General features: G+C 40.8%; 2 protein-coding genes across 5 annotated transcripts in view; one reads left to right on the top strand and one right to left on the bottom strand.

Annotated features, from left to right (window-relative positions):
- Window positions 1–301: 301 nt before the first annotated feature.
- On the top strand, window positions 302–14,204 carry cd44b (CD44 molecule (IN blood group) b). The gene is made up of 8 exons (XM_020078465.2): window positions 302–833; window positions 8,918–9,083; window positions 9,664–9,806; window positions 9,930–9,995; window positions 10,827–11,261; window positions 11,996–12,079; window positions 12,184–12,262; window positions 12,398–14,204. Exons 1-8 carry the CDS (start codon window positions 767–769, stop codon window positions 12,603–12,605), a joined length of 1,248 nt encoding a protein of 415 aa, XP_019934024.2. The 5' UTR covers window positions 302–766; the 3' UTR covers window positions 12,606–14,204.
- Window positions 14,205–15,123: 919 nt separating this feature from the next.
- Window positions 15,124–27,865, bottom strand: part of slc1a2b (solute carrier family 1 member 2b) — a 30,482-nt gene continuing 17,740 nt past the window's right edge. For 3 of the 4 annotated variants that reach the window (XM_020078437.2, XM_020078438.2, XM_020078436.2), the window contains exons 2-11: window positions 27,666–27,805; window positions 25,868–26,020; window positions 25,233–25,483; window positions 24,831–24,978; window positions 23,550–23,676; window positions 23,125–23,358; window positions 22,840–23,034; window positions 21,397–21,531; window positions 21,001–21,262; window positions 15,124–19,293 (exon numbers count right to left, since the gene is read on the bottom strand). In XM_020078437.2, the coding sequence (XP_019933996.2) occupies window positions 19,222–19,293; window positions 21,001–21,262; window positions 21,397–21,531; window positions 22,840–23,034; window positions 23,125–23,358; window positions 23,550–23,676; window positions 24,831–24,978; window positions 25,233–25,483; window positions 25,868–26,020; window positions 27,666–27,795 (1,707 nt within the window). In that variant the 5' untranslated portion in view covers window positions 27,796–27,805 and the 3' untranslated portion in view covers window positions 15,124–19,221. The remainder of the gene's footprint in view (window positions 19,294–21,000; window positions 21,263–21,396; window positions 21,532–22,839; window positions 23,035–23,124; window positions 23,359–23,549; window positions 23,677–24,830; window positions 24,979–25,232; window positions 25,484–25,867; window positions 26,021–27,665; window positions 27,806–27,865) is intronic. The other variant, XM_020078439.2, reaches the window with a different exon arrangement.

The following is a 27,865-nucleotide window of genomic DNA, read 5'->3' as shown; positions in this document are numbered from 1 at the left end:
TTTCAATTGGTGGCACGGGACCACGCTGAGCAAGAGGGAGGGAAAATCAGATGAATCGAAAATGAAGTCAGGACAGAGCAAAGAAAAAAATGGCCTCTCAGAAACTGTTGCTGTCAGGAACATGAAAAGAGGGGGAGGGACGGCTAGACAAGAAAAAAAAGAGAGAGAGATCACCTTCTCTTTATCTCACCTTCCTCTCTTGCCCCCTCCTCCTCTTACTGCCTCAACGGGAAGGGTGGGTGGAGGGCAAGAGAGAGGAAAGAAAAAAGAGAGAGAGAGGCTGCATGAGGTGGGGCGGGACAGGAGGTGGGGCAAATGTGGGAGAGGCAGAAGGGTGTGTGCTCACGTGTGTGTGTGCGTGTGTGTGTGTGTGTGTGTGTGTGTGTGTGTGTGTGTGTGTGTGTGTGTGTGTGTGTGTGTGTGTGTGTTCCACTAGCCTCTGCGTCTCTCGGGCACAGAATAGAAAAGTTGGGGTAAAGTCTGAGTCAGCTCCAGGAACGAACAGACACTCACAGCTACTCCCTCCACAGTACCAGTCCTCCCTCTCTCTCTCTCTCTTTTTTTTTTTACTGCTCTCTCACTCATTCAGTCTCTCTCTTTCACACACATACACACACATACACACACACGCGCACACACACACACACACACACACACACACACACACACACCACTCCTGGCAGAAGGAAGACAGGACCACAGGAGAACTGTTACACACCTTTACTACCAGATAGTCACCCATTCATCGCCAGACGCTTTGCCCAGGATGTGGATGCTTCTCTTGGGGGTCACCTTTGGATTACTGGCCTCGTCCAGGTCAGAGCAACTTCAAGGTGAGGAGATTGTGCCTTCGCCCAGTGGATGGCTCTTTGTTTGTGGATTTTTTTATTTTATTTCCCCCTACCTTACTCTGCCTAAATTGTGACTGTCTGACTGTCTGGTAAACCTCCTTTGTTACCAGATCTTACAACCAGACAGTATTGATTACTTTCTTATTTTTTTATTTTGCATCTTTTCTTTTCTTCCTGAGCTTATTATTGAGAATTTGTGTTCATGTAAGGAAGAAGACAGTGAAAGTAAAAAAGAGGCTGAGGCTGCTGCTGCTCATAAGAATGGACATGTGGACGCCGGCAAGAGAGCGCGTGCTACACCAGCACAGACAGGCTTACGTCTGGCAGCCTCAGACTCCTGTTAGACACAAAGGAGACAGGCGCTCTCGCTCATTCTCTGTCTCACATGCATTCACACATCGGGAAGTATTTAGCAGGGATTTGGATGATCAGTCTATAGCTTTCAGAAGCTGCTCCCTGTTTTAGTTAGAGGCAGAAATAAGAGATATTTTCCTCTTTTCTTTTTTTCCCCCTCCTTACAGTGCTGCTTCAGCTGGAGTCTGTGCCGCCACGCTTAACGCTCTATTCTCTAACACAAAGGATGTTCAGCAGTTGCTGTAGCTTTTCTCCCCTCAGAGTCTCCCTCTTCTCTCTTTGTCTCACATGTGCTCTCTCTGTGTGTACGGCTTTGACAGGATTTATTGCTCGGAGCGATTTATATCTCTGGAGGAGAAGTTGTCGCTGAATCAAACAGGTCTAAGGTTTTTTTGGCTTGATCCCTTGAGGTGGTGGTGGTGGGGTTGTTCTCAAAGACCTTTGGTACAAGTACGAACAGCATCAAGTTAAACATTCAACCAATATTTTTCATTTATTCAAAGACAAATAAGAGACTGTAGTCGGACTGTATGTGTAAAGATGGAAGGAGGTGCATCCCCTCCCTTTGTTAGTGGCTTGCCTGCGTGTATCTCTATGTTTGAGTGTTGAAAGCAATTGGTGTCTGGTTTTGAATCGAAGCACCCTGAGGTGGTTACTGCTCGTCCTGGTCCAGATGCCCTCTTTGAACCCGAAACTCATAGCTGTGTCTACAGCGTTAAGAGCAGGAGTTGTGGACTTGTGGCCAGACTTCCGTGTAAACCAAGATGGGATTTATGGCGGGTTCTTTACAACGCATTCTGGATGCATACCAATAGGCATCTATGAGCGTGAATGGCTCAATGAAAACTGACTGGAATAAAGGTTGCTGGTTTCTCTTGACGGAACCTGCTCTCAAGGCAGTCAAATTAGTTTGTTCCAGTTGGTAATTGAATTATTCTCATCTATTTAATTTCATAGCTATATGACCTCTTTAAGGGGTGTAATAAAAATCCAATTTGGATTAATTTCAATAAATTAGTACGCTTCAATAATTAAGTTAACGATGAGACTGAAAAGAGTAACGACCAATCTGAGATCTTCCAAATTTGATAATTTCCCGTCCATAACACTCAGGAATCTTTTTACATCGCTGAACAAAAAGATAAAGATATTCAGAGCTTTCAACTCATCCAATAGTCTGTTATTTTATCTGATGTGTGCTCTTGTATCTTTAGAGTTTCTCCATCAAGTGCAGATATGGTGATTAACAGACTGACCACAACCACAGAGAACAACAAACTCAAATACATGCGCTCAGGCCAACCTGACCACTGGACTTCCTGCAAACACCATATTTGCCTTCTGGCTTTAACAACCAGTCCTGCATGTTGCCTGTGTCATGTTTCAAGGTGATGGGCGATCAGGGGCCCCGTGGACTCGGACCGGACCCTGACAAAGAGGGCTTGTGCCTGTGCAGCCTCTGAGTACCATCTCCTGCCACCTGAGACTCTCAGACACGTGTTTGCCTCCTCTACTACGGTACCCTCCTTTGCAAACCAGCCACCCTGAAGCTAAATGGCCCTGCACCAATATCTCATATAACATCCTCTCCTCACTTTCCCTTCATCTCCCAGAGCCACAGATGCTGATTGAACTGCTCTTAAATGGTTAGAGGTTCTCAAATTTCAGGTTTTGTGTGCAGTTAAACCTACTAATTACATTTTAACACCATTTTATGAGTTTCATGCTCTCCACACATACCAACCACCCCCTACACACATCCCCACCACCCCCGTCTGCTTTCCCTTCTCATATACACTAAAGTCTTTGTGTCCCTGGGAAAACTGCTCAGTAAGAGCTCTGTAATGTACGAACGTCTTCTAGCACGAGGCTGTGATTTCCAGTATCACCAGAAATACAGAGTATTGTATTGGATCTATAATTGACATTGAATGTGCACACCCGGCCAAAAAAAACGGAGGTTTCTTATTCAGAGTTTCACAAAGAGGAAAAAACGTGACTAATAAAAACAACCACGCTTACATTAAGAGAATAGTTTGATTAATCAGCTCATTTTAAGGAATCAAGAAATGCTTTTTCCCCCTGGAATTATATAAGAAGATTAAAACTGCCTTCAGACATGCACCAAGCCACAGAAATGTTCTGAAGATTTTCCTGAAATTTGGTGGGGGGGATGTATGTAAGGATGCAAATGTCAGAGTCAGGTGCTCCAGTCTGTGGAGTTATTCCTGCTAGAGCCTCTGGGTAAAATGTCCAGAAAACAACTAAGCGAGGCCATGTGAGAATACAGCAGGAACATTCACAGCAAGCGAGCGGGCATGTTGATCCCAATTCTTACAAGCAATAGATGCAAAACAGGGAAAAAGCACTAAATACTTTGAAAAGACAATGAGATTTGAACGTTTTTGGCGATAAGGAAGAATGCTGGTGTTACGTGCTGTAAACAAAAACAAATAATTTCTGCAGGATTTTTACATTATGTCCTGTCTCCAGGTGCCACCCCTCACCTGAATGTTCCGGATGATTTCCTGTTGTCGTGAACGTGTCTGACCTGAACCATCTTCTGATATGAAAGATGAACTCTAGGAAAAGTCTAGGACCAATGTTATGGAGTTCATGTCTGAAAACACCTCATGACTAATGTCAAGTGGCGGTAGACGATTGGCTCAGCTGTTATCATGAAGACTGTAACCAGAGAGATGCTAACTTGGTCATGTCTAAAGTGTATGAACCAAACCAGTAAGCACATTTTTCAAATATGGAGCGTGCAAAAGATTTGTTTCTCCCTGTTTTCTGAGCTAGGCTAGGCTAGCAGACTCCTGCCCTCAGCTAAACAAGTGGGTACGGGCATTTCTAAAACCACATGCGAAAAAAGCAAATTTAAACCTATATATTTAGATACTAAAAGACTAAAGAGAACGATATTTATTTGATTGAAAACTTTGATCTGGTCAAATGTACCTCAGGTTGCCAGTTTAAAGTTCCAACAAAAGCAGCCAGTGAAAGAAGTCCTCTGCGGAAAGAAGTGTTGTTTTTTCCACTTAAGTCTCCATTATGACTGTTTGGAAAGAACGAAGGAGGTCGAGCTTCTTATCACAAATCGTCTATTTAGATTCACTGAATTTAATTCAGAGGAGAAATGTGAGGCCAGTCGCTCTGAAATAAATCAGTCTTAAATAAATTATAAGAACATCTGCCTTTTATAGTTAGAAGAAAATGTGTGGTTGTTTCCACAGTGATGGATGGAGGTGTTGAAAAACTGAAGGTCAGAAAGTAAAAGTCCCATCGTGACCCTCAGCTAAGTGCGTGTGTGGGTGTGACATCTTGAAGTTGTGGATTTAGTCATTTATTGTGTGTGTGTGTATGTGTACTTGTACTTATGTATTTGTGAGGACCATTTTTGAGACTAGCCCTTACAGAGTAAGGACAGTTTTGGAAAGTGAGGACATTTTGGAAAGTCCTCTCTTTTTCAAAGGCCTGTTTGAGGGTTAAGAGTTAAGGTTAGGATTAGAATTAAAGGGCGAGGGAATGCATTATGTCAAATAGTGTCCTCACTAAAACAGAAGCACAAGAAAGTGTGTGTGGTGTGTGTGTATGTGTGTGTGGTCAGCCTCTTTAGGACCAACATAAATACTGACCAGTAGTCCTCATGGGGACCAAAGCCTGGTTGTAATGAAGTCAACATAATTTCTGAGGTCCTGGTTAAGGTCGGGTGTTAGATGTGAATTGTTGAAGTTAGGCATGAAATGGTCATAATTAAAGGTACTTCAAGGTTTTGGTTAGGCTGAGTGGAAGTCAATGCAAAGTCTCATTAAGGATGACAAACTTGGGGTTAGCCATTTAGTTGTGATGGTTATAGTTACGTTTAGGAGCCAGAGTATCCAGAAGATTCTGTGTTCATGTTCTTGTGATATTTCCAGGAAACTCTGGTGAGAACCTTTACAGGAAGGTGTATGTAAGAAAGAAAAAAATGTATATGAGCCAGTTTGGTGAGTGGTTTCAACCTTGACCTGACATATTCACTTGCTCTTGTCCATGCAGGGTCACAGCTCAGCAAAAGCAATAACTCAAGGAATCGTCTGCCGAAATTCAAATGTGTTTGCAGGTATCTGTGATGAGCCTGTGTGTTTGCACACCAGCCTGCAGGGGGTAATTTGTACTTTATTGCTTGCATAGAAAAGACAAACAGAGTAATGAGAGAAAACAGGAGGAGAGGAGATAGAGGGAGGGAGGACTGTGAAAGTTAGAGTCAGACTTGTCTATTACTTCTTGAGCAGCTGGATATTTTGGCACAGACCCTGTGTTACAGCTCCCTTTCTCTCTGGTTCTGTCCACCCAGACTTTGCAGTCTCCTTGGTTTCAACTCCATTAGGTGACAATGGAGGCTTTGGGAGAGCCTGTGCTTTGGCATAGCCGGCCTCTGGACTTTATAAAGACACCCATGACCGATCCCTCTGCATACTAATGATCAGGCCTCAGATTCATGTCAGCCCCCCTTTTTTCAACCCACCGATAGCTGCGCTGTCTTAGATCTCTCTGGGCAGGTTTGCAAGGCTGAGACTGTTTTTCACCGCTTTACTTTCAGGGACACTGAGCCATGTGGCAGCATGTGTAGAGGTTCTTTGAGGTGTGTGTGTGTGTGTGTGTGTGTGTGTGTGTGTGTGAGAGAGAGAGAGAGAGAGTGGGATGGAGAGAGTGTGAGAGTGAGACAGAGAGAGAGATAACAAAGAACAGAAACTGCCATGCAAAACAAGTGTTGGCACTTGTGTTGCCCAGCTGCCACTAACAGCAGAGACTTCAACTTCCTGCTGTTGCGAGTGCTCTGTTTACTCATCGCAGCCAGTGGAAAAATCAGGGGATTTTTTTGTTTTTTAATCATACCTACTCATATCAGCTTTCTGCACAACAATGAGATAAACACGCTGAAATCGTTGGTCAATATCAAAATGTAATTTCTTTTCTTCATCTTAATATTTCATTATTTGAATTCTGCAATACAAGAGTTAAGATCAGAATGTATTATCAGAAATCTGTCCACGTGGTTTCTAAATAGAGCATTCCTTCTTCTCTGAGCTGAACGGAAAAATGTTGTCAGTTAAGACTGTACTTGTCAAAAATATTTGGTGGCACGTGATATAACGTGATATAACATAATCCACAACATAATGCACACTGAAATAACAAAGTGTGTGGTGTGTCATCTTCCTGTAAGTGTCGGATGTTGCTTATACATCTTTTGCAACTCGTGCACCCATCACCATGGTAACGCATTCAAACAAGCAGCAAGCAGATAATGCAAAATTGGGACTTTTGTAGTGTATGTGCAGATGCCACTTTTTCCAGCAGTGGATATGCTCTTATTTAGTTCTATATTTTAACTATTGATAATGTGCTTTCAAAATAGCTTTGAATACATCTGCACAGAAATTCTCTCACAATACATTGAACACTTTTTTTCTGTGTGGGAACCAGAGCACATAAGTCACTATGGAGATGGGTAAATAGTCAGAGTAAGAGCTCTGTCCCTGTTTATATTGCAAGATCTTCCCAGGTTCGGTCTCTTGTTTTCATTCACGCTGCAAATGATCATCTGCTGATATCCCCAAAGTAAATTTTATTCCTATTCCTTCTCACCTTTACTTTGGTTCATATGTGTGGCTATTTGAATAATAATAATAATAATCTGCATTTAGCTTGCTCGGCCTAGATGGCATTTTTGTTTTCATCTTAACAAAGTTTCTCCTTTACTCATGCACACAAAGCCAAGAAGACTAAAACTACACACACACTGTGTCCTAGTCTTCAGATTTTATTGTTCAACCTTTCATTGATCTATAACTTTAAAATTTGATTTGTACAAAAAGCACAGTTTTGAAGTTTACTGACAAATCCAGACAAATTCCTTGGCTCTTGCTTTAGAGATGTTGTCAATGACAATTTGATTGTTTATTATCAGCTTGGTTGACCAAAGTGCTTTACAAGTGTTGTACCTTTTACCTTTAAGTAAAAGGTACAACAAGAAAACAGCAATACATAGTATATCAAAATGCTAATGATAAGAAGAAAAGAAAAGAAAACCTGCTGGAATATAAACATTCTCAACCACCTTTAGGGCGGCTACTGCAAAGACCAGCAGCATTTTGGACGAGCTACAGGACATTGAATGGATGAATGATTTAAGCCTACATATAAAGATTTACAGTAATCAAGTGTAGAAGTTATGAAGGCATGGATCACCCTCTCTAGATCTTTAGGTGGGAGATAGGTCTTTACCAAGTCTCAACTGACAGAAGCTAAACCTACCAACAGAGGAAATCTGCTTGTCAAATTTAAAAACACTGTCAAAATAAACACCAAGACTCTTCACAGAAGAGTGAATATTAGGGACTAGAGGACCAAGGATGCCTGCATGCAGCATTCTAACGTTAAGTTTAAGTTCATCCATGATTTAATGTCATGTATGCAGTCAAACAGGGGCTGCAGTGAACTATTTGTACATCATCCGCAACACAGTGGAAAGAGACATCATATTTTTCATAAATTTAGACCAGGGGCAGCATATATAAGGAGAATAGGATGGGGCCTAGAATAAAACCTTGAGGGACACCACATGTAAGTGGAGCCATCCCGAAGGAATAATCAGCCAGGTGGACAGAGAAACTCTGTTAGGTAGGACTTTAACCACCTGAGTGCAGCACCTTTAATCCCGACACAAATATGACAACAGGATTGAGTGATCGACAGTGTCAAAAGCAGCTGTCAGGTCTAAGAGCACCAGGCCGACTTTCCTAATTCAACAGTTAAAATCAGATCTTTAAAAACCCTGTCAAACACTTTTATCAAGGTGTTATTATTTTCTCTTTAATTTTGATTTGGCGATAGCAAATGACTGCTATTTATAATAACGCTAAGCATAGATCAACTGACAAGATGTCCTGCTAGGATATTTGGTGAAAAGCCATTGTACCTATCACACAGACGTGGTAACTTTTCTAATCTGCTTGGCGTGTGCCTCAAAAGCTCAACTGTGTGCCAATGGAAGGTGATGTCTGTAGTTACACTTACTTGACTAATTGTGCATTACATGGATGTGAAAGCATTCACATGCTCCATCAAAACATATGACAAGAATCAGTAGCATCATGAAAGATGTAACAGTGAAACCAAGTAAAAATCTGCATCTCCTCAAACAGGACAAAAAAAGCTCCAAGTGTCCTCAACACGCTGCATGAAAAATATCACTGAGCAGTGAAGAGCTCCTCTTGTAAAACCACTGAATGAATCCCAGCTGTCTCCAACTGATCCCACTGTGTATCACATTAATCATGACTATGGGATCATTTCCATTGTAACAGCCACAGCATCTGCATCCTTACTGTGGTTTGGAGTCAAAAGAACTCTGGGTCTAAACCTTTATTCTATTTCAGTATCTGCTGTTATAAATATGATGTTGAGATGCTGAGGTATGAAGAAAATGAACAAAATGAAATGACTGGTTGATTTTACATGTATTTTAAAAAGATGCATTGAGTGTAAATCAGTTAATCTGATTTGTTCTTGAGTGAAATGAACAGTTTTGTATTTCTTCTAAACAATATTGTATTCTCTCTGAAGCCAAAAAGCTCAAAATATAAGACTAACACAAAAATTACTCACATATCATCATTATTCATAATATAAAGTATATTTTACCCCCTTTTCCTTCCCTGCAGTGAATTCTCGGAGCTGCAGCTATGCCGGAGTATTCCTGGTTGAGGGAAACGACCGTCACTCCCTCAGCTTTGCCACAGCACTAAAGGTGTGTGAGCAGCTCGAGACCACTATGGCAAGTCCGGAACAAGTACAAGAGGCCTACGCCAAAGACATGGAAACCTGCAGGTGAAACTACAAGTCTTTGTACAAAAAATGTTAATTATTAAAATCAAATTGTTAAATCAAATGTACACATTGGACCTTTATGATGAAGCATTTACAGGGCCTCATAAAGTGGATCTTCCTAAAGATGTTTTCTCACCTGAAAGTTCGAACCATAGTCTAAACCAAGGTTCAAGTCTTTGTTACACTGCAAACATTTGATCTGGTTTTGTTTTCACAACAAAATGAAATGGTTGGACACAAATGAAATCGTTGGACACAAAGACTACAAGCAATCCTGCTTCTTTTTCTTCTTCCAACTTCTCTAAATGCACGAGATCACCACCACATCTAAAACCAGAAAAGAGGTGGCAGGTTTTCCAGTTGGGTGTTACACATTTGTCATGTGGCAGAAATCAAACAAACTTCCAATAAAACAAAACGCAATGAAGCATTTTTTCTTCAACCATGTTTAAATTAGTTACGTTTTTCATGTGATGTAATGTGTTCAGACAAGGCTACTTGGAGACATCTTGCATCGACAAACGTCTCTAAATTGTGTCGGAAAATGTCTTCTAATAATAACTTTGCTGTGTCCATTCAGGAACGGCTGGATCAACAATGGGAGCATTGCCATCCTCAGACACTCGCACCATGAACTCTGTGCAAAGAACATGAGCGGCTTCATTGTTCATCTATACTTTAGACCAGATGAACTCTTTGACGCCTACTGCTACGACGACAAAGGTGACTATAACAACAGGAAGTAGTCAGTTGCAGTTATGTGAATTTACAATTTTCATCTCTCAGACCTGTTGCTGTGTGCGTCTCCATTTTGGTAAAGTCTCCTTCCTGTACACCATGTTTCAGTTGGGCCTGAGAAGAACTGTGAAAAAGCCTTTAAATCCACTGGACATTTACCCTCAGATGAACCAGGTCAGTTTTATTCACCCTCAACTTAATTATACTCATATGTTGCCATATATCAAAAGTTTAAGCACTGACATGAACTGATAATCAAAGCTTTAAAATTATGTATGTACATACAGCACTGTTTCTATCATTACACATACTGACTTTTAGAAAACATGAACTGAATAAAACCTCAGTCTCGTTAGTGAATGATCTCATCGCCAACATCCTCTCAGCTCTGAGCTACATTTCCTGTGATGGGACATATATTCAATGCAGATCAATCTGGGTGACAACTTATCAGTTACTCATCCTATCTCCCCTTTGTGCTTTAAACTGAACTGAATACCACTTATGACGCTGTAGTAACATTTTGCATTGCCTCATTTATCTGAGCTGAGAAAGAAATGCAGCAAATGCAGAAAAATGGATTGAATGCACAAAATCACAAATAACACAGTGTAGTAAAAAATATACTATCACGTGGGATCTCTGAGATCGAAACCATATCAACCAGTCATTTGACACTTATGTTAAGAAGCATAATAAACTAAAATTGTGATTTCGAATGTTTAAAATTTAAAGAGAAGACAGATTGTTAGTGTTTCAAGCAAGAAGTGAGTCATTTTGTTCTGTCATTCATGTACCACTTTCTCAATAATGTAGCACTATTTAACTATACATATTATGCAGTAACGTTATATGAAGAATGGCTCAGCATAAGAATAAGAAACTCAGCTTCACTGATAAACTCTACCATGCATTTTAATATGTATTGTAATAGTGCAACGTAAATGTTTACATGATACAACTACATCAGATGATGAAGTGAACATCATGCTCTTCTCCAATCAGCTGAGCCCTCACCACTGCCTCAGATCCCAACAATATCAGGCGATGCAGAGCCAGGGTCCACTCTCCAGTCACAACCCAAGGACCCTTCTGACATTGAGGGTGGTGACACCACAGCAGCTCTCTGGGATATTGAATTGACCACAGTCATCACCACTAATCCCACAGAACTGAGTGCAGAGGATCCAAAGGCTCCCACACCCGACCGGGCTGTGGATGAAAACCCCCTTGGTGGGAGTGAGAACAGCACGGGGGTGCTCCCTTTCACTCTCGAGGACCTCGACCAGTCCACTGGATCTGGGATGACGCCAGTCGTCTCTGAGGACGAAAGAGTCTCTCCGACGGCCCCTGTTGGAGAGCCAAGGAAACCACAGGCTCCCAGTGAAAATGAGGAGACTGGGGGCACAGAGCCTGAAAGAGATGACGTCACCAAAAAGTGTAAGGGAGTCACATGAAAGTTTAAACAGTGCACAACTGATAGAAATCAAAAGCACAACTAGACAGCAGTTAGTTGATTACAACTCAGCTCTTTACTTGAATCAATAAAACAACTCAGTGGTACAAACTATATTCATGTATTTGTGGAGACTGATGATTTATCAGTTTTTGGAGTACGTTCTGCAAGTTTACTGGTCAACCCTCTACACATCCACAAAGATGAGGATTGAAAATGGTGACATTTTAGTTCATTTGTGCTCTAAATATATTCACCACTTTAAAAACATCACATCTACATGAGCTGCAACAGGTTTCGAGGGAACTGAAGTAACTTTAAGAACACAGGACGCCCCCTTGTGTCAGTTTGAGCAGTGGAGTAAATTTGTTACTAAACAGGCTTCAGTGGTTTCAACACTTTGATTTCTTTAGTGAATTCAAAAAACACCTTGAATATAAAACGGTGTGTTAAAGACATCGAAGTGGATATAAATATAGTTCAGCTGGCTGCACATGTGAATTCAAATCAAATCCATTCATCAGATTACTTGCAGGATTTGGTGCTACAAAGACATGAAAATACAAAACGTGATTTAGAGGAGATTCTTTTGGATACAGCCACAAAAACTGAACATTTATAACATGCGGGTTAACGCTTTAAACATGCTTATATCCTTATTATGTGAATAATCTGTATCTAGGATTCAATGTTTGCCTTTTGTTTCATCAACATGCAGCTCCACAACAACCAAATGGCAAAGGACAGGTTCGGAGTCCTGATGAGCCGGAAAATGACCAAAAGGAGGGCAGCACTTCACTGGGTGAGAATATTTCCTATTCCTATTCTCTCCTGACAGTGACCTTTTATTTCCAACTGACTCAGCTTTAATACTGTCGACTCCTGGCTTCTTATTTCTCCCTCCAGACTGGCTGGTAATCATTGGGGTGATTGTGGCAGTTGCTGCTATTCTTTTCGTATGTGTAGCTGTTGCCAAAAGAAACAGGTAGGACCTCAGTTTGTATTTTCATTTCATTATGAAACATGTTATTTGTTTTGGAGTAGTAGACATTAGCCAGTTACACATATTCTGCTGCAGGCTTGAAAAAACTGTAAATACTAAACAAATGTCTATGTCCAGTTTGTGCAACAAACGACAGACGCTGATGATCACGTCCAAGGACGGTGGCGAGGGGAACGGCGCCACAGCATTGGCATCCAGCTCCCAGGAGCGAGAGCAGGAGATGGTGACCCTCATGAACAAGGAGAAGATCCAGGAGAACGGCAACACAGAGGAGTTCACCGTCATCACGCTAGAGGAGTCGCCGGATAAAGAGCAGCAGGCGTGAGGCGGGAGTCGTGGAATTTGAAGGCGAAGAGGGAGAGCGTGAGGTGAAGAGGGAGAGAGAATAGACAGACGTGGGTTGGGGGCTTCAAACACTGGAACCACTTTGGTGATCAGCAATGAATGGAGGCTGAGTGTGTGTTACTATAGAACGATTGTGTTACTATAGAACGATTGTCTAACTTAAGTGTTTTGGGTCTGAAGCTGTTGCCCCTCAGAGAGGACCAGGTCTTTTCAAATGTGCAGCATTTAGTTTGTGTGGTATCCCAGATGGTGACCTTCATGTGGTGAGCCTTAGTTCAGAATGAATGAATGCTGAGCACGGTGGGGTGTCATGCGCGGGTGCGTAGTAGGGTGTGCGAGTGCGTTTCGTGTCTTGTTCTTTGTGTTTGTTAGAGTTGTGCGCTTGTGAGTTGATGACGGGGCTGGAGAGGCATCGGTTTAAAGGGGGGGGGGGTCATTTGTGACAAACATATTAATTACAGATTATTCTCTTTGTAATAGAATTGGTGAATCCTAAATGTAGGAAGTCGATGATGAAAATTTTGTTATTTTATTTGAGATTCTGCAGACAGGAAAAAAAAGAATGTTCATGTGTTTTCATTTTGTTTGCTGAATGTTGTAACCTTGTGTATATTTCAGACGTTGCCTGTGGACTGAAGCTTGTTTTTATTCCGAAAAATATAAGAAAAAAACCTGAGGATTAATACCTAATTTATGCATCTTTCAGTCCCCTTTTTCTTTGGTCTTTGTATATAAAGTACATGTTTGGAAATGCCTTAGCATTAGATGCCCATGCTTTCTTTCTTTTCTTTTTTTGGCAGGTTGGGGCTTTATATCCCCTTTAAATAGAAGAATGTGTTAATTTAGAAATTTAATTCAATCAGACAAAGTACCCCTGAGGTAAAAATGGATTTTGCAATATTGAGTATTGCATGAATCAACTTGATCATCCAAGATAATATGGTATAAATGTATTTTGATTCCTTGATGTTATCCTGAGGATGAGCAGAACAATTATCATGATGTGTATGAAAACACAGTGTGTACTTTGATCAGGGGGGAAACCAGCAAAAGATTTGAATTGAATCAGTAGCAGATCATTTTGTAAATGCGAGGTTATTAACTGAGATGCAATATCATATATGATATTCAGCATCAACTAAATATCACATGATGCACAGCCCATGTGCTGCAAAGACTTGACAATGTAAAGGTCTTCTTCTATTGAAATGTTTTCTGATCGGAGATGAGGGGATGAATGAAGCTTGTGTTCTGGTCTCAACAAACCACTCACAGGGAAATGCTGCAGTTTTTTGCTACTGACCTTCTCATTGGCTAAATATAACATACATTGTGTCACATCAGTTTTATTCCTGGTTTGACCACTTGTTTTTTTTCTGGTGTAAAGCTGAACTGTAAACACATTTTGGTTGTTTCATTGTCGCTCCTGCTGTTTGCTCTTTTATCATTCATTCTGACGGGAAGTAGCAGCCGTAGTCGTGTAGGCAGGTTTCATGACCAATTAACAAAAGATGTTGCTGGTTAAAAAAAAAAAAAGATTTGTGAAGTCATGAACGAAATAAACGTATATAGAAAGAGATGGAATGTGGTGTTCACTCACTGATTGCTCACTGTGAGCCAAGACAAAGGCGAGCGAGTGAATGGCATGACAGGGGATGCGAATTGTGACGTTGCCCCCCCGCCCTCCGCCCCAACATAAGAGGAAGTGAGGTTTCCATGGCACCGGGGTCGTGATGAGAGAACACGCTAACACAGAATACAAAGACGGCCATTTTGAAAGAGTTAAACTGCATGCAGCTCAGTTGGCATGAATTTATTTTGATGTCGGCAATAAACATTACAAAGCTGTCTTTCAAAGTTAAATGATTTTTACTGAATTTCATTTAGTGGGCTGATCAAAATAGAAAGAATCCAGCAGATTTTTATATTTTTATGGCATGTAGTGTTTTGTTAAACCGTAGCCCTTCCTTTTGTGTTGCTATCATGTCAACTTTATTTCCCTTGAGCAGATACATATAGTGAAGAGTTAAATATGTTTTCACACGGTTTTCATGTCCACATTTAGATGTGTGATTTACGTGACATGTTATGACGCGTAAATCATTTAGGTTGTCAGACCACATGATGTTTTTTTCCTTATATAAAACCAATTGAATGTAGGGTTCTTCATCCTTGGCAGAGATGCACACACTCTCTGTGTAAGGTGTCTATATTGTCAAATCTCACAAACATGAGTTGTTGTTTTTCTTCAGCATGTGCATCATCTTTAAAATGTAATTGATTACTCAATCCCTTATTGGCTCTGCAGGGACATAAATGACCAAAGCCGCTGAGATGCCTTTAGGAAAAGCTAATAAACAGATTATTGTCCATTTTTGAATATTAAACAATAGTCATTTAAAGATTGTAGATAATATCAGTTTGCATTCAAACTTGGACCATGACACAAACATTTATCTCTTTGTGAAAATGTGCAAAAATCCAAAGAGGAAGCAGAATTTAGTTATGAATCAACATTTATTAGTTATATTTGTATATGTACACCAAAGGTACAACACTTGATATGTAGAAACAGATTTTTTTGTGTATACCATAGACCGAGGAAAGAATTCATGTTTTTTTTTTTGTCTTTTTTTTTCTCGATAGTGTATCTCCCCCACACATATGCTCTGCCTCTACATCAGAATTACAACAACTTTACAAAGAAGAAAGAAGGCCTAGAAAAGTCAGATGAGGAAAGCATGTTGTAGGCAGGAGTGAGACGGGTTATCAGCTCTACTAAGGTATTTTCCTCCAAAAGACAGTAGAAAAGGACAAGCTTGATGATATACTGGCTCTTTGTCGAAACACTGTGTTGGTCAATATCCATGTGATCGGTACCGTTTCACTCAGGTGTCTGTGTGTGCATATTCTGTTTAGAAAGCGAACGAAAAGGCATGCGGAATAAAGGCAGATTATGGAGTTGAGATTTCTATCAGCCTCCATGACGTTGAGTCTCAGTGGGTAAAATGTGTGACGATGCAGCACGTCGACACCGGATCTAAAAGATCCAGATCTCTGCACAGTGTAAACAAAGACGCCTGAGACTAAAGCCACTTTACTCCACTGAAAAGACAAAATGGTTCAGATGAGTCACCTGAGGAATGTTGCTCGATACTGTAACAGGCATCTGAATACATGATGTTTGTTCTCTCGCTCAAATCTGCGTCTATGGGTCGTGTTGGATTCCTCACTCTGCTCTACGTCCTGGGCAAGATTAGTTCCCTTTAATACGTCTCTCTTCTCTTCGCCTAATCACAGTATAACTCCCTCCTAAATAACTCATGTTGGCCCCTATAGTCAAAGCAAAAACATTCCCTTTCTCTCTTCCGTCCTCTTTCTCTCTTTCCAACTCTCTTTTCCCCTTTTCTTTTCTTGTCGTCATGCAAACAGCGTTTGCGTCAGGATCACTGTAATTCTGGAAAACTCTGCATTGCCATTGAACAGAACAATTATATATTTATTTATGTACAATGAAAATGAATGCACACGGCTTATATCTTCATGGAACAAACATTCAAAACGCTTACATTAGATACAAAAAAAAATGATATATATATTGGTGTGTGTGACAGGTCAGTAAAACAACTAGTTAAGCTATAAGAGAATAAAAAAAACAAGCAATTTATTACACAGTTTTCCTTTCTATACATTTGTATCTAATCTAATTTTACTCAGGACACAGATGATATTTTTTTCTTTCTAGAGGATTACATGAAAAATGTCACAGCAATGAAACTATACTCCTACATACCATTTCAACGTCCCCCAAGAGAAAACAAAAAGGAAAAAAAATCTGTTACCTACAATATATACACAAAGTGCCAGGAGGCACTTCAAAATATCATGCTTTTAAGATAGTGGTGCAAAAAATAATAATTATTTTATTTTATTTTTGTTCATGCTTCTAAAACTGTGAGTTTGATCGTAACAGTGGTCCAAAACTCAATCCCCGTGGGTGACACCATGGTCTGCATCGTCTCCTTACTGGAGAGGGTTTTTTGTTTTTATAATTATTATTTTTTATTTTTTATTTTTTCCTGGAGATGACAAGGTCGAAAGGTCGGGCTCGAAGGCCGTGTTAGGGAGTCAGTGCTGTGCTCTGCAGTGTGCCAATTACAAATATAAATGTAGTGACCTTCAGTGTTTGTATGTGTGTGTTTGAAAAAAGAAATGTGTGTGTGTATGTGCATTCGTGTTTTGTGTCTGTGCAGTGCACGGCAGAAGTGTTGACTTGTGTTGTGTCGAAGCACACTTCAGTTAGCTGAGCTCAATAAAGAAGCAAAGTGAAAGACGTCGTTTGAGAGGAACTAAAAGGACAGAGTGCTGAGCTATTTGCGTTAAAAGTCTCCTATAGTGTGGGTGGCACGGTGGGTTGTCGGCATTTATCTAAAGTGAACACCTTCAAGGTGAGATCATCGTTAAGCACAAAAGAAAAAAAGTCGACAGTAGACACCGATAAAAAAGATTTGAATTCACATCACAGGAGTCTCACCTCTCACTCACACAGGCTACAATAAAGAGCCAGTAGTCCAGCATTGTTTTTTTAATGTTTGCAGATTTGTTTTACTTAAGCCATGTGGTTGTATGAGAGGAAAATGTTTGATATTACCTGACAGTTGGCAACATTCTGGCATTATGTGTGTTAGTGTGTGTGTCCACTGAACTGTCTTCTCACCTGTATGGACACACAGCTGCAGCATGTAGGGTTTGTAGGAACAGTCTGGAGCTCTGGTGGCTGAATTTTTAATTTAACTTTTTTAGGTCTGGCTAAACGAGGAGCTGGAAACCTTCTTTGAAGAGTGTTGTTCTTTGAAGTGTCGATATTAATGATCTCTCTGCCATGTTTATTTGTAAGTTTCTGTTTTTTAATTTTCCGATGGTTCACACCTGTCAGTAGTTTGTGCTTTCAATATTCCCTTACTGAATTTAGCCTAAAATCCGCAAGTGTGTGTGTTTTTATCGTATGCGCTGGGGAACCGTCCCTTCCTGTCATCTTATCATTTTATAACCATTTTTCTTTTTCAACATTGAAGGCAAAGCTTTCCATGCATGTGCTGCTAAGTGGCTTTTTTCTTGAGGTGAAAAGCTCAAGTAATGAGCAAGTAAACATTTTAGCATTTTATTCCCTGTAAAAGAGTAAACGTACAAGCCTGAGTATCTTTCCTCCCCCTTATTTCTTTTTTTTTTTTTTACTTGGAATGTGTTCAGTGTCGACATGGAACGATAATGTGCATGACTTTCTATTTAATCATTGACTGATAATTATCCTCATTGGCATTTTGGCTTCGCTTGTGCTCGGTTCGCTTCGTTTGTGCTCTTTATAAATCTCTGCTTTGTGCTACGTTTTATTCCGATATGTCAATTACATATGATCCTTATTTGCTCTCGTTGTAATCACATTAACACTAATTTAACTTTAATTTCACTGGCGTCACAAAGAGTAAGTCTAGTATAAACTTCTGTATTAAGGGCTGTGCTTGTCTTTGCTTTGAGTTGTTGAGGCTTTGTCGTAAAAAGTGAAGCTAACGCTGGATGCGTCAGTTAGAATGGACGTCGCTACGAAAAAACTGAAAGGTGTGTTGTGTCATGGAGGCAGGTCGAAGGCCTCTGTGAGTTGATTGATTTTCTGCCTGTTTGGTCCCAATACTTGGTCATGTTCTCTCTCTCTCTCTTTCTCTCTCCACCACACACACACACACACGCACACACACACACAAACAAGTGTTATATCTCTCAACAGGTGACTCAAAGAATAAAAAGTCCCTTTTCTTCACAGTAGTCAAAAAGAAGGAAAACAAAAGGGAGATAAAAATGGGCTTCATGTTATTATTTGTGCTTTATAAGTGACTGTGCTTGTATCTATCTGAGGTTCAGGATTGGTTTTCCTGTTTGTCTCACTATCTCTTGCCTGTTCATCAGTTTGCTGCACCTCAAGAATTGTGGGTAATACTGGGCAGTTACGTCATGGTCTTAAGATGAGAGACTGGGCTGGGAATGAAAAGCAGCGGCCTTCTGCGAGTACATGAACCAGACAGAGATGCAAAGCGAGAAAGTTCGGTGCAGAGTCTACGTTGGTGGCCATGATTAACGCTCTAACCCTCATCGTCCTGCATTAGAAGAATTAATCACCTGTATGAAACTTGGAAGATGATCTAAAGGCATCCCGTGTTCAACAGCCGCTTCTTCTCTCATCTTGTCGCGTAAAACCAGGATGTATTGCTGAGAGTAACATTTTTATTTCTCTTCCTTCCCTCCCCAAGCCTTGAAGTATGTTGTGCATGTATCTGCTATAAAGGACAAAATTGTGCTCTAACAGGTAAGGTATACCTCTGTTATCCTTTCACGGTTAAGTGAATTATAGTATTATATATCAGTCAGATAGACAGTTACAAAAACCTTTAAAGGGACTATGAAAAAAAAGAAAACTAAACTACATTTAAAAAAAAAAAACAATTAGTAGTTCTGTTCGTGTGACTTTTTTTTCATTCACTCTTTTTTTATCAGCAGGTAGGAGAGCTTGTGGAGCCCAGGAGCAGGGGATCTCTGTGCTGCCATTATTCATGTTTCCATGGTTCCTCCTCAACAAGCGTGCACTCCGCAGCAGAGCCGTTAGTGGCTGAGGTTACCTGTAAGCAGTCAGCAGGGAGATCTAAATAACCAATCCAAGGCACAGATGATAATAACAACACACACTTCTTTTCTGGGTTTAAAAAAAACATCGATTTAGCTTCAGCAAACGAATCTGATTGGTCGATGGGTGAATATGGCGTAAACCAAGCTATGGCATCCAAAAAAACAAATTGTGCTAAATTGTGAATTTTTTTAGATGATAAAGGCTGTAAACATTATAGTAGTGTAAAGCCAGAATACCATGTAGGAATTAATTATATTCCATTATATTATATTTTTATAGTGTATTTGTCTTTTCTGTTACTTGGCAATTAAAAAACAGCCTCTTACTTATTATAGCTACTTTGCAACATGCAAAAACTAAGGAGTAATATTCAATCCCATTTCCGACCACTGATGTTCATGCGTTTGGTCCTAAGAGCAGAGTTTCTGCTACTGACATGATGGGATCAGACCAAACATTTATGACCAAAATCTCATGAGGTTTAAAAAAAATTAAAAAAGGACCAAACTATGAATTCAAAACAAAACATTATACACACAACAAACACTATAGAATGAATGCATTGTGAGGTTTTTGCTAGTTTGCAAGCGCTCTACAGTGGAAGAAGCATCTTTGAAAAATGGTGTTAGAAATGTGAGTCGATCTATTTACAGGCAAACAGAACAGAAACAGAAGAAACAGTCAGGGTGGATACTGGGAATAGCAAGCCTTTGCATTTATATGTAAATGTCTGCTAATAAATGGAGACTCAGAGTGGAGGATATAACTTTTTTTACGAAGGGCAGATTGCTGGTGTGACAGGTTGCCAGCGTCGCTAGGCAACACCTTTCACCCTTTAATAAATGAATAGGCTCATCAGCAGACCTTTCCTGCCAGTGTGTGCGTGTGTCAGCAAAGAGCTACATTAATTTAAAAAGCCCGTACAACATTCAAAGACTGAATTCAAACTGTGTTATATTTTACAATGTGGGAGCTGCTTCACAGCTTTTCGATTTCTCAACACAGCTTTCACAATGGGCAAAAATAGATGGTGTCAAAATGCAAAAGCCCTGACAGGGAATGAGTCAGTGGCAGCGCGCTGCATGTGTGTATGCAGGGAATATATGAACTGCTAATTAGCTGCAACACTTCTCCTCTCTGCATTTTCCATTCTACAGCAAGAGATGACTCCTTTGGAAGTATTTCCGGTAAACAATTGAAAGCCTCAAGAAATCCAATCAAGAAATATTTAGTTTTAGAAAACGGATGTAGTGTGAACTTTTGATGGATGGGAAAGCTGCTAAATAATTCCTTAGGGTTATTATGAGGATTATCAGGCGCTGCCTTTTGAGTTAGAGCCAAACCCCAACAGCTTATAGTCATCAGATTAGCTACCTGTTGAGCTAGGGCTGAGTTATCCCTCATTTGCATGCGCTGAAATTTAGAAAAACCCTTTGGTAAGAGCACTTTAAATTCTTAGACATCCCATCAATGCAAAAGCTGCTATTCCGGAGAAATGAAATAAATACATACATACATACACATGCATCTGTTGTTCTCTCGCTTCACTTCTGTCATAAAATAACAGTGGGTGTATTTACAATATTATAAACAAAGATGCAATGATTGAAAAAGAAAAATCAAGCAAAGGTGCAGAGTGAGCATGCAACAAAAGAGAGGGTTATATACAAGTCTCTATGTCCGTAAGCGTTAATTGTACCTTGCATTCATCAACTACGACAGAATTGGTAGCAGTAGTGGAAGCGGTTGTAGCGGTAGCGGTTAGGACGCACTGGTTGGAATTGTTTTCGTGGTGGTTCTTCATGTCGTCGTAGTAAGACTGGGTCTTCGTCATCATTTCGATGTCATCTGACTTAGCCGTTTGTGCATCCAGCTCATCGAGCTCTGCCTTGGACATGTGGTACACGATGCCTGCACCGTAGGAGTCACCAACCACGTTCACCGAGGTCCTGAATCGATCCCTACAGAGAGAGACACCGGGATGTGTAGAGTTAATGAGTAAACGAGGGCAAAGCAAGGAAGAATTTGCGGATGCAAGAAAAACACAAACCTATACATTTCTAACAACAATATACATTTGATTTGTCAAACTCACAGCAGCCAGTCAACAGCAACCAGCAGACTGATGTCTTGTGTTGGCAGGCCGACAGCAGTCAGGATCAGCAGCATAGTCACCAGGCCAGCACTGGGAATACTGGCTGCTCCTACACTGGCCAGGGTGGCTGTAAGACTGGAGGAAGACACAATAAAATAGCACTCAATCACATTCTCCAAAATCTGATACACCAAAGGATCCACAACACTCCTCTTCACCCCAGTGCAACTCTTCAGGCGCCAATGAACAAGAAATGGCTTCACCTCATTACTACAATTGAAGACATGCACTCTCTGTGGTGCTTGTGTAACAAGCTGGAGAGCACCAGAGTGGGTCCTCCATTGCCCATGAAGTGATATAAATGTGGGAGAGGGGATGTTTAATTTGAGAGTTCATAGACTGGTGCACCATAAAAATGTCAGGCTTAAGGTCATCCGTCCTTGACTCGCTCTATTAGAAGAGGAGTATTTGGGGAAGTTAGTTACAGATACTCGAGACAAAGTAAGTGGTGTGTGCAGATAAGAGTGTTTACTGAGCTGTATCCTCAGGCCTCCATTTAAAAACGCTCCAAATAGTGAGGATTACAAATCTTAGAGGTACAAATTGCTTTTCTGAATATTGTGTGGAGTCAGTTTAATCTAATAGGGGCGATAGTGTTACTCTATATATTTTTTCTATAATTCAGTATATGTCTTCCTGTTTCATTTTGTATAATGACATTCTGTCTTGTGTCAGATCCTCAATTCCTCGGCCCCCATGTTTGATTAACTGCTCCACCCTTATATGTTGCACCTGTGTCTTATTATGTGCCCTCCCCTTAAGAGTATTTAGTCCCTGTGTTTTCCCTGTCCACTGCCAGTTTGTCTTGTTCCCTTGTGACTGGTGAACCTGCATCTAAGCTCAGTGCTTTGGATACCTCTTCTTATGTGACTGACTGACTGACTGTGTCCCTCAATTTTGGACTGATTAAACTCTGTTTTTTAATCTTATTCCTGAGTGCACTTGAGTCCTTTGTATGTGCCACATCGATAGAGTCCATGTAAGATGCCTATTTTCATACAGAGAATGCATAATTATAGTAAGGCTCATTATGGGAACTGTTGGGATTCTCTACAATATCGTAAGGTCTCAACCCTACTGTGTAAAGTTCCTTTAACATATGCTGTAATTTGGTACTTTAATAATTGAATTGCAGAATTTTCCAACATTAATGTAGAAATTTCATACAGAACTAGAAGGAACCCCCTGAGAGGGCATTCCTCCACTAAGAATAACACCCTATCACACCATAATGAAGAAAGTGAAAAATGTTTCATATAAATCAGTTAGGTAGTTTTTGGTTTACCTTGCTAACTAACAAACAGGCAAACTAACACCAAAGAAAACATGACAAATCTTAAATATTTTAAGCACAAAGAAAAATTATCATAAGTATTTCCTGACCTGACAGTGACAATCTGGCCCGGGTCAAGGTGGATACCATTCATTTGGGCAATGAAGATGGCAGCCACAGCCTCGTACAGAGCAGTTCCATCCATGTTAATAGTGGCACCGACTGGGAGCACAAAACGAGTGACTCTTTTGTCAATACCCAAGTTTTCCTCCAGACAACGGAAGGTGACGGGCAGTGTTCCAGCACTGGAGGGAAAAGCAAAAGGAGTGTAGGGTTATACATTGACTTAATAAACATTAAGAAGGATCCATCCATCCATCCATCCTGATGCTGACCTAGAGGCTGTACCAAGCGCAGTGATCCAGGCCTGGAAGATACCCAGGAAGAAGGTGAAGGGGTTTTTCCTGACGATAACGAAATAGATGCTGGGCAGGAAGATTGCTCCATGAATGATGAGGCCGATGATTACAGTCACCATGTACATGCCCAACTGCCTTCCCACCACCTCCAGATCCTTGATGGAAATTATCTTACCACAGATCAGACAGGCAATACCGAAGGGAGAGTACCTGATCAGATGAGAAAGCTTTGGTTATTCATATAAATTTAGTATTAAACAAAAACTGTTTGTCAGGAAACTGTCAATTTCACAAAATGTTGCAATGACTTGGCATATAATTTGGTATAAACAGTTATTTCTCTCTCAAAATAACCAAATGAGTTTCAAAATGAGTCAATGAGATTCTTAAGTGATACAAACCACATGATCAGGATGACAAGTTTCATCACAATCTCATTGAGGATGTTGAAGAATTCAATCATGAGTCTGGCCTTCTCTCCCATCTTGCCCATGCAGATGCCAAATGCAATAAAGAAACCAATCAGACCTGTGACAGAAAACCATAAATGTATCCTTAAATTTGAATACCAGTTTGTGTGTGTGTAGCATGAAGGAACTCTTATACGTATGTGAGACATTTTAAGACTTATTAATGCTGAATGCTAGGTTCATATATACGGAAATGGACATAGCCTTCTTTCTGCACTCTGCGTTTATTTTGTCTTTATTTGTGCACATCTTCTCAGAGCTTACAGATATGGACAAAGTGGTACAGTGCCATCGGAAATTGTGGCACTGTCGCCAATAGTTCAAGCTAGACAATCATAGGATGTCAGGAAGACATTTCAGTCAATTTTTAAGGAGGTAATTTTGTGGTTGGTAATAGACGACAGACATCCTACATGATGTTACTTCACAAGTTAGTTGCTGTCAGAAACTCTTGTGTCTGTGCTGCTCTCTAGTGGATGCATGGCTCAACAGCTATGCCGACATAAAGGACGCATTTCAGTATGTGGGCAGTGACCGATACATTGTTTAAAATGGACGCATCTCTTTTCGCGTGTTATGGCATCATACATGTTTTTTTACATTTACATCTCAAAGTCATCAGTTTTGTTCAAGGGTTGGCTTCTGTCAAATTGTGTAGGTGTGGTAATGAAAGTATTGATATTACTTTCAATTTTAGCTATGATAGAGGGATGTTAATGTCTGTTGGTCAGATATTAATAGATTCATTTCCATGAGGTTTGCTGCAGATATAAATGGATCCTAATGACTTTGTTGACCCCTGACCTTTCCGGTATCGCCACCAGTTGTGGTGACAGAGGAATGTCTCAACAAATATTCAATGAATTACCATGAATTCATTTGAAACAGACAATCATGTTCTTTTTATAATGAACTGTAATGACTTTCATGATTCCTTAACTTCTCATCTAGTAAAATGCTAATGATATTCCTGTTAGCAACCACTGTACTCTGTTTAGCACTAATGAGCCAATAGTGTGCTAAAACACTAAAAAAAGACAGTGAACATGCTTAATGTGGTGCCTGCTTATCTTAAGCATGTTAGCATTGTCACTGTGAGAATGTTAGCATGCTGTACATCCTCACACAGCAGCTAGCATGGCTGTTGGTCTTAATGGTGGTAATCATCTTGTGAGCTTTTTAATGTGGGGAGAAAGAAATGATGTCACACACCCAGGACATTCATGCCACTTTTGAACTGCAGGGACTTCTTGACGATGAACTGAGGCTCCTTGGTGATGTTGGCGACCAGTCCCTCCATGGTGGTGGCATTGACGTTCTCCTCAATTATTACCTCTGTCTTCTTTGTGACCGTCTGGATCTGAGGTTACAAAGGAAGATATACTAGTGCTGAGCTTATTGACTGACACCGGGCCCATTATGCTATCAAATGACACTCAACTGACAATCATTGAGTTCCAGAGAAAACAGAGTAGTGTAATGTAACTGGTTATCCTCTATGATTTATTTGTGTTTGAATTTATGTGTAGCTAAATCCTCTGCTAGGCAATAAAAACAGTCCCATGCTTCCCAACTTCCAGACATGATCTTGTTCATCATCTAGTCCTCCATTACCTGTTGGAAACAAGCCTGCACCAGGTTCTCTGGGAACAAGTTCCTGATCAGATCAAAGAAGGCGTCCAAGCTGGAGACATCATCATTCTTCTCGCCCTGGCCCAGATTCTCCTTCAGTTTGGGGTTGCCAGGGTGGATGACTAACACCAGAATGACTCCCAGGACAGCAGCAATAATGGTGGTGGTCATGTAGTAGACCATAGCTCTGGTGCCCAGGCGACCGCTGGATTTGGCATCCAAACCGGCCAGACCTGCAGCCAAAACAAGCGATATTGTGTTTACCTCATAATTACTTGGTCATAGTGAATGGAAATGTTGACTCAATGCTGTGTTGCATGAGGGCTAAATGAAACAACCATCAGGAGATTGCATAAAAGTGTTTGATCATGTGCGCGATTCTTGGCATAATGGAGCGAAATGATATATTGCGAATTACAATTTAAATATCAAGATTACAATTACAGCAGGACTGTTGCATCATGTCTGTCATTATCCGTATAACAGCAGTGAAATTGCCCTCACAATAAAACTCACAATAAACAAGCTGGTAACTTGTACTATCAAGTGTGTAAGATAAAAGCAATCGCTAAAGTTTAATCTTGTAATAATGTGATGTATGATCAGTCACACTGCACCTGTGATTAAACTGGAGATGATAAGTGGCAGGATCAACATCTTCAGCATCCTCATCAGGATATCTCCAGGAAAAGCGATCACCATGACAATATCTGGGTGTATTGGGGAGGCCACACGCAGCAACATCCCAGATACAGCTCCCAAGATCACACCTGAAGTGCAAGGCATTTGTTAGTGAGTGAAAGTAAATGTGCATAATGGCAAAGAAGAAGAGCATCAGTAATGAAGTCAGAGAGAAGTGATTACATTTATTTTATAAAAAGAAAACCATTCACATGAGTGTATTTGCTGCTATTGAGAGGAGCTTATATACAATCTGTGAAGAAACAAATGTGCGACAATTTTCTCCTTCAAAAAGCCTTAATAATTGACTCCTGCCTCATCAATGAGTTGTTTGGAGCTGTGAAAGAGGCTGTCTGCTGCTTGCTTAGCGAGGACAGTTGAAGAGATAAATCTCATGGAGGATTAAGATCAGATCTCTTGGCAGCAGCAGGGTGGCAGCAGCATGTCTCCAATGAACATTTGTAATGTCTGCAAACCCAAGACGTTTTCGAGGATTTGTGGTGCCGAAGGTGAAAAAGACTAATACTAACACTAGGTAAAGGGGGGAAAGGCTCACTCTCAGGCTCACTTTGTGCCTCACTGGGATACCCCAAACTTGTTCTGTGACTTCCATTTGCTCTCTAGAATCCTGAAAATGTGGAAAGTTCAACCCCTCTCTAACAAAGCCTCTGTTCACCCTTGACATACTGTATGTTCCAACAACTCGTTTTCTGCCCCGAAGTAAAGATGACCTCTGTGTCCTTTCACCTCCCTGCAGGCCTGCCCACCAGTTCCTGGTATTTGGCCTCCGACAAATCTCCAGCATCCCACCCTCTCGCCCCCCAGGGCTGCACTTCCCCTGCTACCCCACCACTGCCAAAGATCAGACATCCCAAGGCATTATTTAACAACACAAACTTGGAATCAAAAGCCCTCCAGCCTTCTTTGAAAAAAATAATTGTAAGCTGTCCTCTGGGATCCAATCTAACCTCCAGTCTAGCAGCATCCCATGGATTCTGCACACCCAACGGTTTTGGATGGCACTTGATTTCCTGTGCCTTCCCTTTGGCCCAATTGCAAGCTCCCATTCAGGCTCTTATTTGCCAAGTGACAGATGATCAATGATCATGCTGGCTCACTTGCCCTGCTAGAATCCTGCCAAGTGGGGTGAGATGTACACATGCACACAAACACACATACAAGCAGCACACAGATAGAGAGGCACACACATTGCTGAACGATCTACACGCACACACACACACACAACACATCCATATTGCTTACCCTTATAAAATATTGTGAGGAGACCACATAGGTGTCAGACACAACAAAGTATAAATAATGTGCTGGTTAAACACAAATCTGATTTAATGCCTATAACCACAAATTGCATCATTACTTTCGTGCCCTTTACTCTTTTCATTATATCTTTTTCATTAAATCTCCCCCCTGTGGTGCAATGAGTCACTGCTATAATCACAGCATTTTTCATGCACCACTGTTTTGGTGGCCAGGGCCTCAAAGAGCTGTCGACAGCAACAGGTGGCACAGAGCTGAGGAAGGTCAGGACACCAAGTCATCTCACTGTCTGGTACACTGAGCAAGCACAGATTGCCTCTCCTCCTCATTTTACCAGCAAGCTGCATAATCAAGCTCTGATTTAACAGAACACTGATCTCAGTGGTGGTGCCCATCTCTAGCATGCCCTGGGAAATTAGAAAGAAAGAAAGTTTTAACAGCAACGAGTTGACTTACCAAGGACGGTGAGTGTGAGCAGAAGGTTCTTAAACAGCTTGGAGCAGATTTTGGCACATCGGGACTGAGGCCTGGCCTCAATGGGCTCCAGGTGACTCTCGTGCATCCTCACCTCGACTTGTTTAGGCATACTGTTGGCACTGTGACAGACAAAAAGAAAATACAACTTACTAAATGCACAACCTCTTCAACACAAACTC

Source organism: Paralichthys olivaceus, chromosome 7, assembly GCF_024713975.1.
Source record: "Paralichthys olivaceus isolate ysfri-2021 chromosome 7, ASM2471397v2, whole genome shotgun sequence".
Classification (NCBI taxonomy): domain Eukaryota; kingdom Metazoa; phylum Chordata; class Actinopteri; order Pleuronectiformes; family Paralichthyidae; genus Paralichthys; species Paralichthys olivaceus.
Note: the sequence above shows the minus strand (reverse complement) of the source record. Positions and strands in the feature narration are given on the sequence as shown.

What these genes read in the sequence shown, in the direction of transcription:
- cd44b (XM_020078465.2), top strand. Translation starts at nt 767, where the DNA reads ATGTGGATGCTTCTCTTGGGGGTCACCTTTGGATTACTGGCCTCGTCC. An exon ending in CAGGTCAGAGCAACTTCAAG is followed by an intron (nt 834 to 8,917) that starts GTGAGGAGATTG and finishes CCTTCCCTGCAG; the next exon opens with TGAATTCTCGGAGCTGCAGC. An exon ending in AGATGACGTCACCAAAAAGT is followed by an intron (nt 11,262 to 11,995) that starts GTAAGGGAGTCA and finishes ATCAACATGCAG; the next exon opens with CTCCACAACAACCAAATGGC.